At 41.3% G+C, this 19,296-nt stretch overlaps 1 protein-coding gene across 1 annotated transcript; it reads right to left on the reverse strand.

Annotated features, from left to right (window-relative positions):
- Positions 1 to 1,388: 1,388 nt before the first annotated feature.
- On the reverse strand, positions 1,389 to 14,350 carry LOC126407652 (proline-rich protein 5-like). Its single transcript, XM_050072746.1, is given in 12 exon segments — positions 1,389 to 4,165; positions 4,246 to 4,524; positions 4,618 to 4,753; positions 5,583 to 5,723; positions 5,860 to 5,951; positions 6,063 to 6,120; positions 6,242 to 6,290; positions 8,412 to 8,492; positions 8,578 to 8,703; positions 12,018 to 12,148; positions 14,131 to 14,145; positions 14,147 to 14,350. Coding segments are annotated over 12 exon segments (1,461 nt in total). The 5' UTR covers positions 14,210 to 14,350; the 3' UTR covers positions 1,389 to 3,875.
- Positions 14,351 to 19,296: the final 4,946 nt, after the last annotated feature.

The following is a 19,296-nucleotide window of genomic DNA, read 5'->3' on the forward strand; positions in this document are numbered from 1 at the left end:
TAAAGCAAAAAAAAAAAAAAAAAAAAAAAAAATTCTAATTCTTAATGGTATCTGGTTAAAGTTTCCTGAGGTGAGATGGCATGGGAGGTACACGGTATCACAGTGTACAGTATTACACAATTATCATTGTTGTTGTTATCAATTGACCAGTAACAATGATCCTAAATGAATGAAAACAGAAGGTTAATATGGCTGAACAAGGTCTTTATTCAGTGGCGGAAGGTCGTTACGATGGGCCCCAGTGCACGCTATTATAACTGGCTGCATAGTGTACGCTTGTCGTGCATATATCATCTCGTCACATGATCAGAGACTTGACACTGGATAACATTAACATAAATATTAGCCAGCAGTCATCATTGTATGACTGTATATCACAAAAAATACCAAAGAAAATAAGAAATTATTGATTTTATTTAACAATTTTAATAGTTTATTATAGTTTATTTTGAATAAGCTTATAATTTTGTCATAGAGGCTATTGACTATTTTACAAAAAATTAAAAAATAATGAGACATTTTTTAACTGAATGACAGTTCTTCATTGAAAACAGGCATATTTCCAAGGGCCCATTCTCCATCCAGTCTCTCTCTGTGGCCCCATCGCAACTGCACTGCCTGCACTGTCTATATTTACGCCCCTGGCTTTATTATGCTTCAAACTTTAAACCATTTAAAAAAAAAAAACTGAAGCATGTGTAAAAGTCTCACTTTTGTAAATAAATAAGATAAAGGGAGATTCTGTCATTTTTGTTAAAAAAAAAAAAAAGTTAATGCACACTGTATGATAACTGTCAATTTTTATACCACCGTTGCAGCCCCACTTTGGACTCATGACCTTGGCATTTCAAAATCCTGGCTGCAGCCCTGAGTATAGTTGGCTTAAAGGTCTGATGTGAAGGATTAAGTGACATCTAGTGGTGATGTTGGAGAACTCAAACTTCTTCCATGTGCCAAATGAGTAGGCGAACGATGGTGATGATGCAAAAACGCGAATGACCCTGTCTAGAGCCAGTGTTTGATTTGTCCATTCTGGGCTACTGTAGAACAAAATGACTGTGGAAGAGGACTCACGCCGTCGGTGAACAAAAACTGCTCACTGGAAGGTAACAAAAACAAAGTTCTTATTTTCAGGTGGTTATAAATGAGTGAAAACATAGTATGATGAATAATATATACAATTTCTGCCCTCAAATTTTACACATGGAATCTTTAATGGAGCTTAACTTAACAAGTAAAACTGAATCCAGCCACTGCTATAGACTTCCTCTTCTTAATGACCAACCACATTAGAGGTCTGTGTGGCTACCTACTCTTAAACATGATATTAATCAGGGCAAATACGCCAGAATAGATCAGTTGTTTAAAATAGAAGGCAATAACCCATGTTTTTAAATACTATTAAAATTTATTTAATTTTTACTGGGCTAGTATAACAAATTAATACAAAGTACAACTCCGTAGACATCATAGATTGTCAAAAAAAGTAAAGTACAAAACGCTTGAGGTAAAACATCATTTGAAAAAGATTCCGTTAAAAAGCCCTTATTAAAATCTCAATTCATTTAAAGGTAAAAGCTCACTTTACATGATCTAGCTGTCCTAAAAACCAACAATGCATTTTTATTTACAAGGTAGTGGTGGTGCAAAATACAGTGTGAGACGACATTCAGTCAAAATGTTCATGTCTTTATCAAATGTAAACAATAAACATCGTCATTCCTCAAACTCCCGCTGCACAGAGCTAATACCGAAAAGCTGTCACACTGATGTTCGCTCTAAGAGGAGTTTGCATTAGACCTCTATGACTGCCGCTGACAATAGAAACAATTCCAACAGTCCACATTTTCATTAGATGTCGTACAAAACAGCGAGCAGAAGACCTCATTACTGTGTTACTGCCCAGAGGCAGATGACAGAGTGTAAACAGAAACTATAAAACTGTTGTGAGGCTCAAAAAACACACATATACAAAAAAAATCCATGATAAATAAGCAAAGTTTCTGTCATTTTTCCAAAGTAAAAATGTAAATGACGGCTGTAATAGCCACCTCCTCAGCAGAGGTAAGAAACTGATGCTGTTTGAAAACCTCTTAACTCCAGTTTAGTGATTTTAATTTCAGTTAAGGGATTACATGCTCCTCTATGGGTCCTGGTATGTCTGTGACACTCAGCCCCAAACCCATGTGTTTCTATTGAAGACATAAATCTTTAAAATGGGTCACAAATATACAGTTTAAATTTAAAGAAGGCTGAATAATTCCTCTAAAAAGCTGAACACTGCAGTTTTCATTAGTTACTCAAGTTACTTAAACAGGAGTAAATAGTGCATTTGTTCGAGACTATTTTTAGACACAGATTAAGACACATTTGTCGATTAGTGAGCATTTACACTTCCAACAATCAAAATCAACTACAGTGCTCATGTTCAATCAAATGTAGAGTGTGTGTGTGTGACTCATTGTTTGTTTCTAGTCGTTTTCGGACAAAATTCAAGGTCTGAGGCGACAAGGTCAGTGGAATAAGAGTGGGTTTTGGTCACAGAGGCGAAACCTGTGGGATCAGTTTACTCTGGATTTTGGTCTTTTCAAGGGATTTGTTGTCAATATAAAAAATATAGAATGCTTTAATTTATGATTGATTTATCACCTAAAGGTCCAGTGTGTGTAGTACTGGCATCTCGCGGTAAACAGGGATGTTCCTAATGACTGACTAAAATGACCTAAAATGAAAACAGTCAAAATTAAGCACATTTTAAACTTTAAGGTTTAAACTGAAAAAGTTGTTGGGTATATTACAAGAGCCATTTGAAATTGTTAATCACATTTTTCAATAACCCTAGCGTATTTAAACGCCGCGGAAATGTGTGGCACTTGCGCTCTGCTTTATGAGCCTTGTGTGTTACCCTATATAACATGACAACAGCTCACATGATAAAATTAAAATACCACCAACCGCTGTGATTCTATGAGATGTCCTATTTGTCCAACTTTACACCTTGCTATTTTTTTTCCTGCATTTTATTTTTTGTCTGATGTTGTTAGCATTAGCAGCTAACAGATGCTTGTTTTTTATTTTTTATATAGCAACATTTGACTAGGAAGACATGACACTTCAGTGCAAATTATGTCAATATGCAGTTTAAATGTGTGCGTCAATAAAATAATAATAATTTAAATGATAAATTTAACTTGCTAGTATTTCTGGTGCTGACTTTATCTACCAGTCTAATTGTGCACATGGCTAGTGGTGAGGTTGCGGAACTCAAACTTCTCACATGTGCCAAGCGTGTAGAAGAACTACTATGGCCCTATATAGAGCTAGAGTTTGATTTGTCCATTGTGGGCTACTGTAGAACATGGCGGGCTCTGTGGGAGAGGATATGCTTCAAGTACAGCTATAAACAGCTCATTCTAAGGTAACGAAAACACAAGGATTCTTATTTTCAGGTGATTACACACTGATGAAGACAGTTATGAATATTATGTGCCATTTCTGTCAATAGATGCCCCTACATCCTGCACACTGGACCTTTAAGGACATAATCTGATTTATTTAGGTTTATAGAGAAACCTTACCTGGTAAAACATTTCAGTCCTTTAACGATAATTCCACTGGCATTTGTATTTTGTTGGACAAAGATTTTTTTCTTAGTTCTTAAAAAGTTGAAAACTTAGAGTTGCGAGGTTTTCACTCACCAGTGAAAGCACTTGAAATGGACTCATAAGAAGAGAAGATGGTACCACTTTAATGAAATGTAGCTGTGATATTTCTTAAATCTGTCTCACAGATTATTACCGTACACACTGGAATGAGGAGGAGGAGGAGGGGGCGGGGGGGGGGGGGGGGGGGGGGGTTCCTAAAGGCAACCACTGCTACACAGTGCTCTGCCTGCTCTCGCGGCTGTACCCCATCGACTCCGCAGAGTGAGGTGGGAAATCAATAAATATCCCATCTGAGTCTGAGTCTGCAGACTCTAGCACTTGTCCAATTATGGTTTCAGGGCTGGATGATTCACTGGGCGGTGTGGAGGACGCTCCCTTACTGAGATCAGTCATTGTTGTCGTGGCCTCAGTGCCGTGCAGAGCTCCTGAGGAATGAAGGGGAAGGATAGAGGCAGACGACAGAGGCAATGCCATGGCACTCGCCCCCGCTTGTACGATACCTGTGAATGAGAGGGTGCTGGATTATTATGGATTACTACATTATGATTTCAATCTTCAAACCTCTTAATCTGTGTCATACCGTTGAAGTGAGAGCCCACACACAGCCTGTTGGAGGAGGGGCCAGACAGTTCAGAGCCTGAGGCCAAGTCAGCGTAGGCCAGACCTTGCTCCTCCAGGCATGTGATAATCTCACAGGCCGAGTGGCGCCGAATTCCTCCGCTGCCAACAGAGCTGGCATCTGGGTCATACTCAGCCACAGGGGTCAGCAGTAGAGGGATATTGTAGCTTTTCGATCGTACCACAGGGTTTTTAGACGGCTGGTCAGCAGACTTGGACCAGCCCCACGGTAAACGCTTTTCTAAGAGGCAAGAGGAAGAGTAGGGAGGGTGTTTAATTTATGTCACACGTCACACAAGGCATTATTACTCTGCTTTTGGATTCACTGTCTCACCCAGAACACAACAATTGGCCTCAGCACCATCTGCAGAGTAAAGCCCGTGCGTGCCCAGGTAGGGCGAGACAACCTTCTGAATCAAGGACTCCAGCCGCAGGTACTCCTCATTCACACCACGGGACTCATGGACCCCCTGAACACAGACAGAGACAGGCATCAAAGTCACAGTGATAGACTGTATCTGTTGATCTGAACTGAAGCTGTTTCTTGGATCTTAAAGGGATACAGCCAGCTTTGTGTAATACCAGTGTGGGTAGGCTGTGTAAATGAACTGTGGTAAACTCCCCTCCATCTCACCAGTGCTCAGAGCTCCCTGCTCATCTCTCAGTTTAAATCTGCCAGATGACCCGCTTTGCATCATGCGGCACATTTTCACTGGCTCTAGGGCTGTTGCTCAAACTACAGATTGAACTCCTGCATTTTTGTACGCCTGCCACGAGGGACACAATAAGTATCGAAGCAGATCAAAGGAGAGACTCGCTCAGATCAAATGGTAAAGCTAAACAGTGCTGATCAAATATTAAGCAACATTCTGTTACTGTTTTCTAAATTTCTCGCCTACAACATTTTCAGAAATATATTTTAACATACTGTTTAACTGTAACTTGAGAGCGTTTGTTACCAGCTGGCTGCCATATTGTTTCCTGTGTCAAAACGGACAAGCCCGCATTACATCACCCACCAGCAGAAGCATTAATTGGTCTGGTGCAGTGCATTGCATTCTGGTAGTTGTAGGTTTTCTCCCTCTTAAGCAAAAACCAAATGCCACAGCCCTTTTCCTCTGTTACCTCTGTTCATGTAGCACCAATTTCTCTTTCTCTTTTGCATAGACAGCCAAGTTTTATGAAAAGACCATTGGAAAAGACCATTGTTCACAAACGACCATGTGCAAAGCTCAACAACATGTAAACAGAAAATAAACAAACACTGTGTGAGTAAAGAAGCTATTAAGTTTAGCCTACCTGTAGAATAAGCAGCATCTGTGTGACAGAGGGGGGCACACGGGCCCGAGGTCGAGATAGGGCGTCCTCTAACTTTACACTCAAGACTATCGTGTTCCTGAAGTGAAGCAGCGCGAGCTGTCGGACAGAGGGCTCCTTCCCCTGCACACATCAAGGACACAGAGAACAGCAGAGCTGAGCAACAATGATGATCATCATCCAGTTATTAGTTGAGGTTGTTGATGCTTAGGGCAGCAAAAACAAAAACCAGCTGACTTCTCTTAAGATGTTTGCGTACCTGGACCGGATGGAAGATGGCCTGCAGCATTGAGAGAACATCACAGAAGAAGAAGTCCCAGGTCTCTGCCAGAGAGTCGAGTAACTTCTGACCTGCATCAGTAACACAGAGATGAAAACGGTTGATTCAAGCTGAATTCACACAGAACAGACCAGTGCAAAATAAAATGTATTTCAACCTTTCATTCATTCAGTCAGTCATACCTTCGTAGAACCTTATCTTGTCCCGCAGGATGACCATGCCTTTTGTCAGCAACTGGTTCTGTGAAATACAGAAAAAAGATGCCTTTAAATATAAACATCTGAGACACCACCGCTTTTATTCATCTGAAAGCCATAAACTAATCTCACATCTATTTCATTAAATATTAAAAGTGCATTACCTGAAGGTATTCTGTGAAGAAAAACCCCAACTCAGTCTTCAACAGATGCCTGAGGAAACAAAGGAGGCCTCTGCTTCACTTTATGACTCAAACACAACCATCAGTAATCAGAGGATGGACAGTGTTCAAACAATATTATCTCATATCTCTGTGAGTCAGATGTTTACAAGCTGCAATTAACTACTGCATCACATGTGACTGTGCAGTAGACTGAATCATTGTGACGTCATGCCAACAACAATCACTTCCACCTAGACAGCTGGAGACTGATTTAAATTGTGGAGATATATGAAACTGGCAAACTGTGGAGAATGTGTGGTAACATGTCTGCTGGTCATTTTCATATTTTTTGTCCTAAAATTTCCTCTTACCAGTAGATGTGGTTACAAAATGAGATTAATAATGATCTTAGAGCTGGATTTGATTTGATTTTGACCTCAGTTTAATATGTTTGGGAAATGTGCCAACTGGGCTAATAAAGCAGGACAGATATTTATTACAGATCCTGCAAGCAGGTGGTTTAAAAGCAATAACCAGGAAATGGCTGAGAAAAGAGTCTCCAACGACCTCTGAATGGATAGAAATAGTTAAGGATATTTATGTTATGGAACAATTTACTTTTTCTCTGAGTCATGCCACTAAAAATGTGGAAAAAATAGAAATCTTTTTTTTAATTTCAAGTGATTTTTTTCTTTATATGTGTATTTTGTCTGTTTTATCCCCTTCGGCATTAAGTCATACAGAGTGTACTATAGCTTGTGAATGAGTGCAACATTTCTCCTTCCTTGAAAACACCCGGACTTTCCATGAATCAGAGTTATGGATCATAAGGGCCTTTGTGATCTTAAAGGACGATCATGGACATAAAGGACCTATTATCCTTGATACTACAATGCAACTTTGGTTCTCTTCATTTTCTGTTTTGAATGAATGAATCATTTTTATTTCGGTTACATACATCTGGAAAAACAAAGATTATTTCACACAAATTTTCTCAGTCTGTAACCGAAAAAGGAATAGGCTGAAGCCCAAGGCTTATTTTTGCCTATCCTATAATAACCAAAGCAAAACCCAGAATATCAACGATACCAAAGAAAGGAAATGAATAAATTAATAATTAAATACATTATACTCTAAATTATAAGCAACAATTTGATCACTTAACATTATAATCTATAATCATTTTGCATTTTAAGGCTTTTTTTAAAACTCACAGAGCTTCACAGCTTTAAATCAGCATTTTTTGTAAAAATAAATACATAAATAAAATAAAAACAAAATATAAAAAAAAAGAAATCTGCAAACTTGTTTATTTCTGTTGTCATTTTTCAGCCATAACTGTAACGTTTAAAGATATAAAGTTAAAGACAATGGTCCGACCTATCTGACGTTTATATTATACACGTTTATATTTTAGACACCTAAAAAAAAAAAAGAAAAAAGACCCACCTCAAAGAATCAATATACTTTAAGTTTACGCTATATTTGAAATACTTTTACTGCTTTACCTCACACACTCACTAATGAAGGCAGCAGTTGACCACTGACTCCCGTGTTCTGCAAAGTAAAATGTTTTTTGTCAGTGGAGGCTGGTGGCTTTGAGATAATGGTTTCAGTTCCCAGTCTGCACTCGCTGTCTGACAGCCAGGTAAAGAAGTGAAAATATTCTAAATATAGCTGAGGCAGCGTTTGCTCAGCACAGTTTAATTTTATGTACGTGATGCGGAGGGTTTTCTACCTGGAAGTTATTGTGAGCAGACATTGTGATTCCATCTATTACATGAATTAGAATCACAGGATGTAAAGCAGTCTATGTAGAAGCGCCCTGTTTTCCTGGTAAGTTGAAGAAATGTGTGTCAACCTCCTCGTGGCTTCTCTGTACATGGAAATATGTTTGCTGGGCTGTAATGGAGGCTGATGAGATAGAAGTGATGCGTCTGGTTTAGAAAGATAATGAGATATCTAGGATAACCACATGACTCCCCGGGCCTACATACAGTACACTTACACACACACAAACAAACTCATTCACAAGAAAACATTCAGTCAGCAAACGTAGGACAGTAATTATACTAATTATAGCACAAATGACATCAACAGACTCGATTAAGGATGTTTTCTCTGTGCTGTGTGAGAGTGTGTGGCTGCTTCTGTTTCTGTCTAAACTTACCGGACACCTTCGTTGAGCGTGTAGAGTTCGTTATCTGCCAAACCCTTCTTCTGGAAGACTGCGATGACAGCGTTGTGGATGCTGCGGCACGACAAACACACACAAACATGTCTATGTAACTGTTCAAAAAGCATTTTCAGCCACTAATTGATTGTATTTGGCGTACCTGTTCCAGGTGGCGTTGGCTCCTGCCCTCTTCTGCTTCTCTCCTCTGTCCTCTGGAGAACTTTTCTCGCTCTTCCCCAGCTCGCTGAGGCTGGGGGAGCTCATCAGCTTCAGCCGGTGCAGAGTCCTCATGAGGGAGATATGGAAAAAGTGGAAAGACACAAGCACTAAGTAGTGGACAGGAGAGAAAGAAGGTCAGGCTCTGCGCTGACATACAGAGACACAGAGAAGAAACACGAGGAGATAGCTGGAGGGGAGAACATAAGCAGAGAGAGGGAAGAAGCACAATGACAATAGAAAGAGCGGCCGGTGACAGAGGAGGAGAGAAGTAGGACAGAATGATGCATGGTGAGAAACGGGCAGCACGTTTAAGGCAGGGTGGGCGGAGCCAAGAGGAAAGGTGGGCCACCGCTCTGCCCGAGGTCTCAGAAGGGGAGGAAACAATAGCACATGCACTGATGGGGGGCAACTTCTTCCTCCCTCTCTCTGCTGCTCTTTCAGTACAATACAACCATTGATGCAAACAAATATTTATGCAGAGCACAGATGCCAGAGGAACTGCAGGGTAAGCAGACTGAAGCAGTCGGGACTTTGTTGTGCTTGTCACTGTACAGCGAGGAGGCGGAGAAGGAAGTCGTCCGGCTTATTAACAACAACAACAGGGGTAGGAAGCAGAGACACAATGCGGGACAATAAAGAAGGTTTTCCTGCTCTTCCATTTTCAGCACAGCTGGTGCAGGGAAACAAAAGTCAAAAAGCAATCCAGTGTGTGAGACTAGAGCCCGACCGATACTGGAGCTCTGACGCTGATAATGATGATTGATATTTGAGAGCTTAACATCCAGTTTTGTCTCTTTAATATCCCATTAAATAGCTTTAAGGTTGGAAAACTCATCTTTTTCTACCCTGTCTGACAGTTTTGCATATATATGTTGGGTATTAGGTTTTAACTATTTCCGGTGATGTTTGAACTCGGATGTTCATACTGAATGTAATATTCAAATCTAGGACTTTTTTGACAGCACCAAACCATCAAATAGATGTATTCTGGATGTCTTCTGCATCTTTTTGGACACATTTCCCCAAATCCAACCTTACATGTTTGATATCTTTGGGGATTTATTAGAATATATTTTTTAAAAACTTGTGTGAATTTGAATAATGTTAAGCAGCACAGTTTGAGTTTGTAATACTTGACCCAACACTGCGAGGTCATTGTAAAAGGGTGAGAGCAATATTTTTGACAATTTGGGAAACACTTACTGTCTCTCTTTGCCTAAGGTTATATGAGAAAATCGATACCACTCTCATATCTGTATGCAAACTATGAAGCTACAACCAGCAGTTGATTAGCTTAGCCTGAAGACTGCAAAACAAGGGAAACAGCTGGACGAATTTGTTTTCTGTAACTGCTTATCCTGTTAGGGGTCGCGGGTGACTGGAGCCTATCCCAGCTGACACTGGGCGAGAGGCGGGGTACACCCTGGACAGGTCACCAGACTATCACAGGGCTCTTGGTGACATGTCTCCATGAAACTCTCAAATACATTACATTTAAAAACAGGGTATAATGTGGTAATCACTGAGTTTTAAAGTTGCTGTAAAGCAGACTTTGTTACCTTCAGACAGAGCCAGGCTTGCCGTTTCCATCTGATTGCAGTCTTTATGCTAAGCTAAGCGAGACACAGATATGAGCGTGGTATCAGTCTGCTCATCAAACTCTCAGCAAGAAAGCAAAAGTGAGCATTTCGCAAAATGATAAACTATTACTGATAATAATATATCATTCATTCATTTTCCGTAGCTGCTTATCCTCTTGGGGGTCGCGGGGCGCTCAGGCCTATCCCAGCTGACATTGGGCAAAAGCTTGGTTACACCCTGGACAGGTCGCCAGACTATCACAGGGCTGACACATAGAGACAGACAACCATTCACGCTCACATTCACACCTACGGACAATTTAGAGTCACCAATTAACCTGCATGTCTTTGGACTGTGGGAGGAAGCTGGAGTACCCGGAGAAAACCCACGCTGACACGGGGAGAACATGCAAACTCCACACAGAAGGGCTCCCCATTCGAACCCCCCACCCTTGTAACTCAAACCAGGAACCCTCTTGCTGTGAGGCGACAGTGCTAACCACTACACCACCATGCAGCCCAATATATCAGCCAATAGTTATTTAGAGATAACCTAAAGAAAACATTTGATATGGATCCCTTTAAGTAGTTTTTAAAGATTAAAATCAGTTGAATTTGTTGAGCAAAAAATTTATTAAGGGGGACAAAATAAACTTAAATTTAAAATATAAAATCTATAATGGAGACAGAAGTATATCTCAAACTGCATCTTTGGCATTTCTGTACAGACATTGCTCATTACGCTTCAGCCAATATATATCAGAGTCCTGCACGGGTCTAATTCTCAAGACCTGTTCCCAAACTGGAACCGCAACGTGCAATACCGCACCCTTGCTGCCGCCTGCACATCTTACCAGTTATTTCTGCAATCCGGAACTGTCGACACAAGATCCATCACCCAACCCAAAACCCCAAATTCTGTTATAACCATCCTTTGTTTAAATAATTTGGTTAGGCAGGGCATTTAAAGTGATAATTTTGGGGCGTTTCATACATGTGAAACTAAGATACTGTATTTTAAAGCAATGCTAATTCAGGAAATATTATTAAATTAATATGTTTGCTTGTTCTCATAATATAGAGCAGTCAGGGACTGAAATGTTAAAACATGAAATTCAATTCAATTAATATATTTATCATCCAACACCTGCAATCTGACCTGCATGTTCTTTTTTTTCACCCAGAAACAAACCCACACATAAAATTAAGACAAAATACAGCCCACAAATCCTCTTTATTGCGGCTCAGGTACCCGACCCAATACTGGATGGACATATGATACGATATATCTGCAATAAGTTAACATCATTGACATATTGGCTTCGTCATTTGTTGGTTTAACACCATATGAACCTGTGATTCTAATCCTAAGTCACTTCAGGACATGAATGTAACAAAACAGAAAACACTGTTTGCATATTTACAGGAGGGACTGGTGAAAACTAGCACTGTGAAGAAGAAATGATGAGTTAGAGCCCACGCAGTCCAGAAACTCTCTGCTGACAGCACGGCAGTAAACAACAGACCCCCTTCCACGCCCACATGCACACAGACACAGAAAACATAGAAAGCAAGTGTACAAACTGATGAGATGTACACACGTAAGGAAATGAGTCAATCAAACATCCCACCAGGAAATCATTATCATCAGGTCAACATGTGTCGCAGGCAAAGCTCAGCCGCTTAATGAAATCTTCTGGGAGGAGAGACGGCGGGATTTTCATGAACGCTAATTAATATTTCATGCATTTTCCAGGATGCTGTGTGTTGTGAAATTTTAATCCCAGGAACTGAGCCTCACCTCCTGATTGGATGCTCGCTGCTGCTGTCCATGTCAGGGCTCGGGGGAGGGGCAGAGAAGGTGCTGAAGTTGAGTGACAGGGGTCTGGAGGAGGGCCGGGAGGCGTGCCTCCGCCTGAGTCCATCAAGCATCTGAACGTGAGACAGGAGATGATGGAGAAATGGTTATTAGAGGTTCAGTGTGAAGGATTTAGGGTGACATAATGGCAGACATGGAATATAATGAAATAAGTATGTTTTGTTTGGTGTTTCATCACTTCAAAATAAGACTCATTGTGTTTTCATTACCTCTGAATGAGAAATGTATATCTACACAGGAAGCAGGTTTTCATTCACAGAGTCTGCCATGTTGTACCCCCATGTTTCTACAGTAGCCTAGGGTGGACAAACCAAACACTGACTCTGGGTGTGCCATTTGAGTGTTTGTGTTTTTGTGTCTGCCACTGTAGTTAGCAGCCTCTCCACTATGAGCCAAACATAATTGGAAAAATACGGATTTTTATAATGAAACAGCTTTATTCAGTGTTTTTACTGGTTCAAATCACAGAGTCCATTTGTTTTGGAGAGGAAGAGACCTCTGCAGATAATTCGGCTCCTGATAAAAACCTCCTGAAAGTCTAGATCTTAACTTTACAGAGAGAAAGGGCGAGCACACATTAGCAGGTGCTGGGCTAGCAGCCCCTCCGCAATGAGCTGGACCACATCGGAGAAACACTCATTTGAAAAATAAACTCTTTTATTCAGTGTTTTTACTGGTTTAAATCACCTAGTCCAATTGCTTTCGAGAGGAGGAGACCTCTGTGGATAATTTGGCTCCCACTAAAAATCTCCTCAACAATGAATCCTAACCGGGAGTTCACACAGGAGAAGTTTCAGCTGGTTGCAATCTGTAATCCTCACCCCTAGATGCCACTATATCCCACACACTGCTCCTTTAAGGTTTGACTGACAGTAAACGCATCATCAAAGCCACACAAGGGTGATCACAAGATGAAGCAGCCCTGTGAGGCATCAGAGAAAAATGTCTGAGGCCCGGACACAGTCCCGACACTCCTGCTACCACTGACGATGAGACAATGAATGAAATATGAAACATAGAGGCACCAAAACACCCAGACAAAACAAATTAAAGTCAAACTTACAGTGATGGGGTCACAGGAGCAAGTCAAGCCACACATTTATGACCTCCTTAAAGAAGATGTGGTGTAAAATCAGCTGGGTGCTTTCTGTTTCCTTTATTCTGTTATTTCAACAGAGTGTTTTGCAATCTCAAGCTACGCCCCAAACACACACACATTACATCAGAGAGGAGAAAAAAAAGGGAAATGCGTGTGTGTGCATGTACAGTCCAAGTGTGTGAATGATTCCTGTTTTTAAAAAAGCCACAGAGCCAGTATGACGGTACAGTATGATGGTGTGTTTGGGTGTCTCCCCACAGGAGCACACTGGGCACAGTAAAGCACCATCCCCTGGTCAGAGGGGAGAACAACAGTCTGGGCTGTCACTCCACAGACAAAGACACAACACGAGCCTTCTTCCCTGCCATCCTGCGTGCGAGTGATAAAATGGGTGAATGGTGTGTGTTCAGAGGGATTGCTCTGCAGTTTCATTACCGCCATACACATCTCAGGCAGAGGCACAGAGGCAGACTACACACTGTGTACCCGACATGCCATGCCACGCCAGTCTGGGCATTTATGCTTTTGTTCACCCCTCCTCCTTGTCTTCCAGGAGCGACTCCAGTCAAATCGATACCACTTTTAATTTCTATGAGTCCTTATTGTTTTTCTGCTCTATTGATGCTGCCTCTGTCATGTTTATTCGACATAAGATAGTCAATCAATCGTCCAGACACGCAATCAACAGTCCACGTTTATCCTACAGGGAGGAATGTACAGCCAGTCGTGCGTACGTGGAGGGTTTTTCATTTTTTCTACCTGTGTGGACGCGAGGATGAGGCAAAGTAAACAGCGTGACTATCTCGTGGACACACACACACTGACACAATCGCATCATAAAGTCCACCTATGGATAAAAACTGTATGATAATGGCCACAAAGTTGTCGTATGTCATGCGCCTCTGCCCGCCCACTGTAGCCCTGCGCGCACCGTACCTTATCCTGTCGTGTTGGTTCCTGATGGGATGAAACGGTCATGTAGCTCCGGTGCCGAGTGTTTACCGTCCGGGCTCATTGGCGGCTGGCTCCTCTACTGTTCGCCGCCGGGCTGCGCACCCACACGGGCATCGGGGTGCAGGCGGATGGGGGGGTCCGACCTGCTGTGGCGGTGGAGGGGGGACTCATTCATGAAGCATGCGCCGCCGCTCGCTCGCTCACTGGCTCGCCCCCGCTTTGTTTTGACGAGATGCAAAGCGAACCTGGGGCGCGTGGACGCGGCCGCGAGATGCACGTGCACGCGCGTTGTGGTTATAGCTGTATGCAAAACAGGGGAATCACTGGGATCCGGGAGGAAGGCACAGCAGCGCGAGGTTATCAGGCTCTGGACAAAATGTACACTTCATTCATCCAGTATTAAAACGCGCACCTTCACTCCTAACACACAATCCTGCACATAGCAACCCACACATACAGATCCTTTATAGCACAACACAGGTGTGCACACCCTGGAGAAAGGCCTGCCTGTGCCACGTTGCTTTGGCCTCCTCCCGCACGCATATGGCTGTATAAACAGAGTGGGAGGTAGCAAACGCAAAGTATCCAGCGCTGACCCCAATCTATGCCGTTTAACACAGTGGGTGTCTCGCCATCTGTCAAAGCAGGCGCGGGTATTTGGCAGATAATCCCCTATTTCCACGGGTCGTGATGTAAATAACTGGGTCTCGTGAGAAACTTCACTGGTATAAAAAATCACGCTGAGGCATGCAACACATTTATCTCCTTAGTAAATGAGAACTGCATCCTTGCAGCATGCACACACAGCTCTGCAAAACACATCATATCATATGCAGGTTGTGAAAGTTAATCTGTGCATGCAATGGATCAAAGAGGTGCACATTAACACGCTGTGTGATCCAAACAGACAAAAACAGGAAGATTCTTTTACCCTAGAGTCAGTTTCTTTCCACAGCCTACAGATAATTAATAGCACAATTTATTCAGAGTGAGGACGTGTAGAGACAAGACAAGAGAGGCCTGCTTGGGCTTCTTTCAAAGTCAAAAGTCAGCAGTCTCTCTACAGTTATTCCCCAAAATCAAAATAACACAATTAAAAGCACAGTATCACGACTTTACAGCACTCCCAAGTAAGATTATGGAGAGCAATGTAGCCTATGTCAGCTGTTTGGCAAATATCTTCACTGAACAAATGTGATGTCCACTTCAGTCCGCCTCGTACATTTCTGTGTCTAGCCTTCAGAGATTGAAAACAGGCTTCATTTTGCATAATCTATCTTTGAATAGAATTGCAAGTCCACCTCATGGACTGTATTTTTTCCTCCACAAACTAAAAAAGGTGCAATGTGTCAAGGAATGATCAGAACATAGTTTTAAAATAAGATTATTTCTTGGAAAACCATGGAAATTTTTAAGAGGAAACTCCTGCATTCCATCATCAGCACATTCATTACATGAAATAAAAAATAATAGTCTGATTATTTATATAAGAGCTCATTTAGTTTAGAAATTATCTGTCAAAAAGCACTTTGTTAAAGAAATGAGAGTTGTGACTGTAACTATTACACACAATGAAAGAATGAATTTTTCTTTAAGTGTGGTTGTAATCCGTCAGCCATCATTTCAAGGAACCGCCTCGAGAATATTCTCTTCAAATCTATGCAGGTAAAGACTCCAGCAGACTGGCTGGTACCATTACCAGAAGTGTAGTGGAGGGTATACAGACATATGGTATATACCCACCTCTGTTTTTATCCATTTACAGTACACCAACCTATTAGACAAAACAAAAAGCCATTGGAATACAGAGGAAAGTATATCCACTTCCTCCTCATCAACTACCACGACACCACTGACCATAACTACAGTGATTTCCAGTTCCCCATTGCCACTTTCATATCTTTACATCTGAATCACATGAATGTGTTTCCTGAAGAAGTAGCTACTAGGGCAACTTCACTTCTTTGACAAAATAAAAAGGTGGCTTTCCTCTTCATTGCATCGAGTATACCCACCCAGACATTAAATGACATTATAGTGAGAGAAATAAACTTAAAATGTATCAAAGAAAATATGACGCAGCCATTGTGATGTCACCCATTGGTTTGTGGACTTCCATTTTGAAGTCTTGAGTTTAAGATTTTGGCCTTGTTTTTTTTTTTAGAGCCAGAAGTGACCATTTTTGGACAAGAGGGTGAAGCATAGACTGTATATAAAGATGGACAACACATCTCCACTTAGCACACACAGCTGTCAATCATGACATAAAACCTCCTTTTTCTAGCGCCACATAACTACTTATATCCAAACCTATCAGAAAAACAAACACTTGAACGTACACTATCGGGATAAGAACTACCTAAAATGACAAACCATCTTTGGGAAAAATTAATTTGGCATGTATTTTGAGTTTTTAGTTTGACCCATGTGTCATCCACTAACATTGAGGGGGCGGGGTTTATGACCTATACTGCAGCCAACCACCAGGGGGCGATTGAGATGTCTGGCTTCACTTTTAGGGAGCTGTCATGTCCTCCATCTTTATCATACAGTCTATGTGACGGAGCTAACCCTAACGCTAGCTGCTAGCTTGGTTGGCTGGTACACAGTCTATGGTTTACTGTGGTAATGCAAGGTTTTTTTTGTGCTTGCAGAAAAAGGGCATAAAACCTCGAAAACAAAATGTTACAATTACATTTCATAAACTGAAAACACACTAAAATAGCGACATCATCATCATTATTTAACTGACACTGTCCCTGTGGTAACGGCAGCAGTACAGTTGTTATGACCAGGGAAATTAACCATAGCGTCCAATGCCATTTTTGTATCAGGTTGTAAACATGTTTATTTCTGCTGTAAAGTTGGGCCATTTAACATGCGGGTCTGTGGGGATTGACTTGTATCTGGACCTGCCTCAAATGGCCATTCAAAGGTCTACTGTTTTTTGCACTTCTGTGTTGGCTTCATTTTTCACCCCCAGAGAGATATCCATACCCAAGTTTGGTCTCATTTTGGACAGGAGCAACTGAAGATCAATTCCAAACCTGATATGTTGTGGTCCACTTAAGTCAGGCATGATACGAGATTCAAAAAACATTTTGATATATTTGCCGCCACCTTGACTGTGAGGGATGCAGACAGGACAATTCCACGGGACGCAGCTGCACCACGTGTATTGTCTAGAGTGGCTGTGATCAACTCCAGTGGCCACCTGGCTGAGCTCTTCACTCCATTTAGTGCATTTCTCTAGTTTTCTGTTTGTAAAAAGAGCGGACACACATCCTCTTCACTGACCCTGAGTGCAGACAGGAATCAGTGGGGAGGGATGAGGGGGTGGCGGTGTGGGCTTATCAAACCAGTTGTGTGGAAAAACAAGTTACACTTGGATGGTCTGACTTTTCAACCCACTGGCAAGAATTTGCTTTAAGTTGTCATTTCTTTCTGAGGGTTAAGAACAGCCCTTTATAGGTGCATCTTCAATCTTAATGGGTTTAATATCCCCTGTGTCAATCTCATGTGAAAGTCAACGGAGTCCTGCTAAGGTCAGGTCAGGTCCCTGGGAGAAAAGCCCCTCTCTTCCACCCCAAACTGCCAAACCTTCATATTTCTCATGTTAGGTTTACAGCGAGCAGGTGACAGAATTATATACAGTATATTATTCGTTATTCTTCATTTGGATCCCCATTAGCTGCCACTAAGTTAGTAGCTACTCTTCCACTCAGCAAAATAAACATACATCAAGACGTATACACGTTTGAAAGTAAATGAATAAATAAAAAGAAAAAAAAAGAAAAAAAGATTGTAGTCACTTCCTCCTCCTAACACTGGATGGCAGACATGACTTACTTAGGAATGGAAAGATTCAGGGACTATGTTCAAAACGTCCTTAGCTTCAAATTCAGATATTACATTCAGAAATAATGTTGGATCACCAGCTGTTTGCTAAAATCAGTAACTGCTTTACCGTGGAGTCAGAGCAGAGTCAAACAGAAACAACAAGCCTGTCAAGCTGAATATTTAGTTGAGTACATATGGAAGTGTTTTGTTCCACTCTTTCTAGTTTCTGTTTGCCATTATGCATGTGCAGATGGCTCCATTAAGGCAGTGGGCCCTCACGTTTTTCCATAAGGGCCCCCCTTTTTATCACTGAGTGAAATGACAACCCCTAAGGTTCAAGTGTCTGCCAACAAAGCCAGGGCTGATAATAATTCTCACTGCTCAGTACATAATTCACACACACTGTGTTTACACTAAATCAGGAAAACTTCAGGTCTGTATAATGTACAGTACAGAACAGTTTGTAATATGGGCTTATTTTCAGAGAAAATAAATGTAGTTAATGTTAATTAATGATACTGTGAACTGCATTTCTGTGCAGGTAAAAACTCCAGCGCTGAAGCAATTATATTTGTCTCGGGGGTCAAATGGTTTTATCAGCAAATATTTCAGACTGTTTTGGCTTTATACATGTTACACTCATCTGATGGTGAGAAACGAACAGATGCAAATCCCAGCACGTTTTGCCAAGTAACATATCCACCCCCTTAACTTAGTCCCTAGAGACCTATAGGAGTCCTATACTTTTATTAGCTCACATGTTGGGCTGTACAGTGTGAATTTCATTCATGTAACAGTCATCTTGGCGGACAGAATGCAAAACCCAACAGGTATGAATTAGGTATTGTCAAATAATGCCTCTACCTATGACGCTCCTTTTCAGACACCTTAGGATATTTTGGGCTGGGCAGTGTGAACTTCATATATGTATCACATACATGGTGTGAGAAAGGAGGGGACGCAATTCTCGGCAGGAAAAAACATACCACTGCCAAATAATGCATCCACATTGTGGGCTAACTTTAGTTAGTTTAGTTCAAAACCTTTCAAATTTCAGACCAATCGTCAGTCTGTCAAGAAAATGCTACTTTTACCGAGTCTAATAAAACAGCATCACTCTAAACGTTCACAGTGTATGGACTTCAGGTAATTTATCGCCACTGATGACCCACTCAAAGAAGACATTATTTTGGACTGTCTTAGACCATAGAAATAACATGTATGAATTTTGAAAATGTGCATAGCTCCCCTTTAAAGCATTGTGTCAAATATAATGAAGAAAGGGTGAGATTACAACAAGACCCAGCC

The sequence above is a fragment of the Epinephelus moara genome, chromosome 20 (assembly GCF_006386435.1).
Source record: "Epinephelus moara isolate mb chromosome 20, YSFRI_EMoa_1.0, whole genome shotgun sequence".
NCBI lineage: Eukaryota > Metazoa > Chordata > Actinopteri > Perciformes > Serranidae > Epinephelus > Epinephelus moara.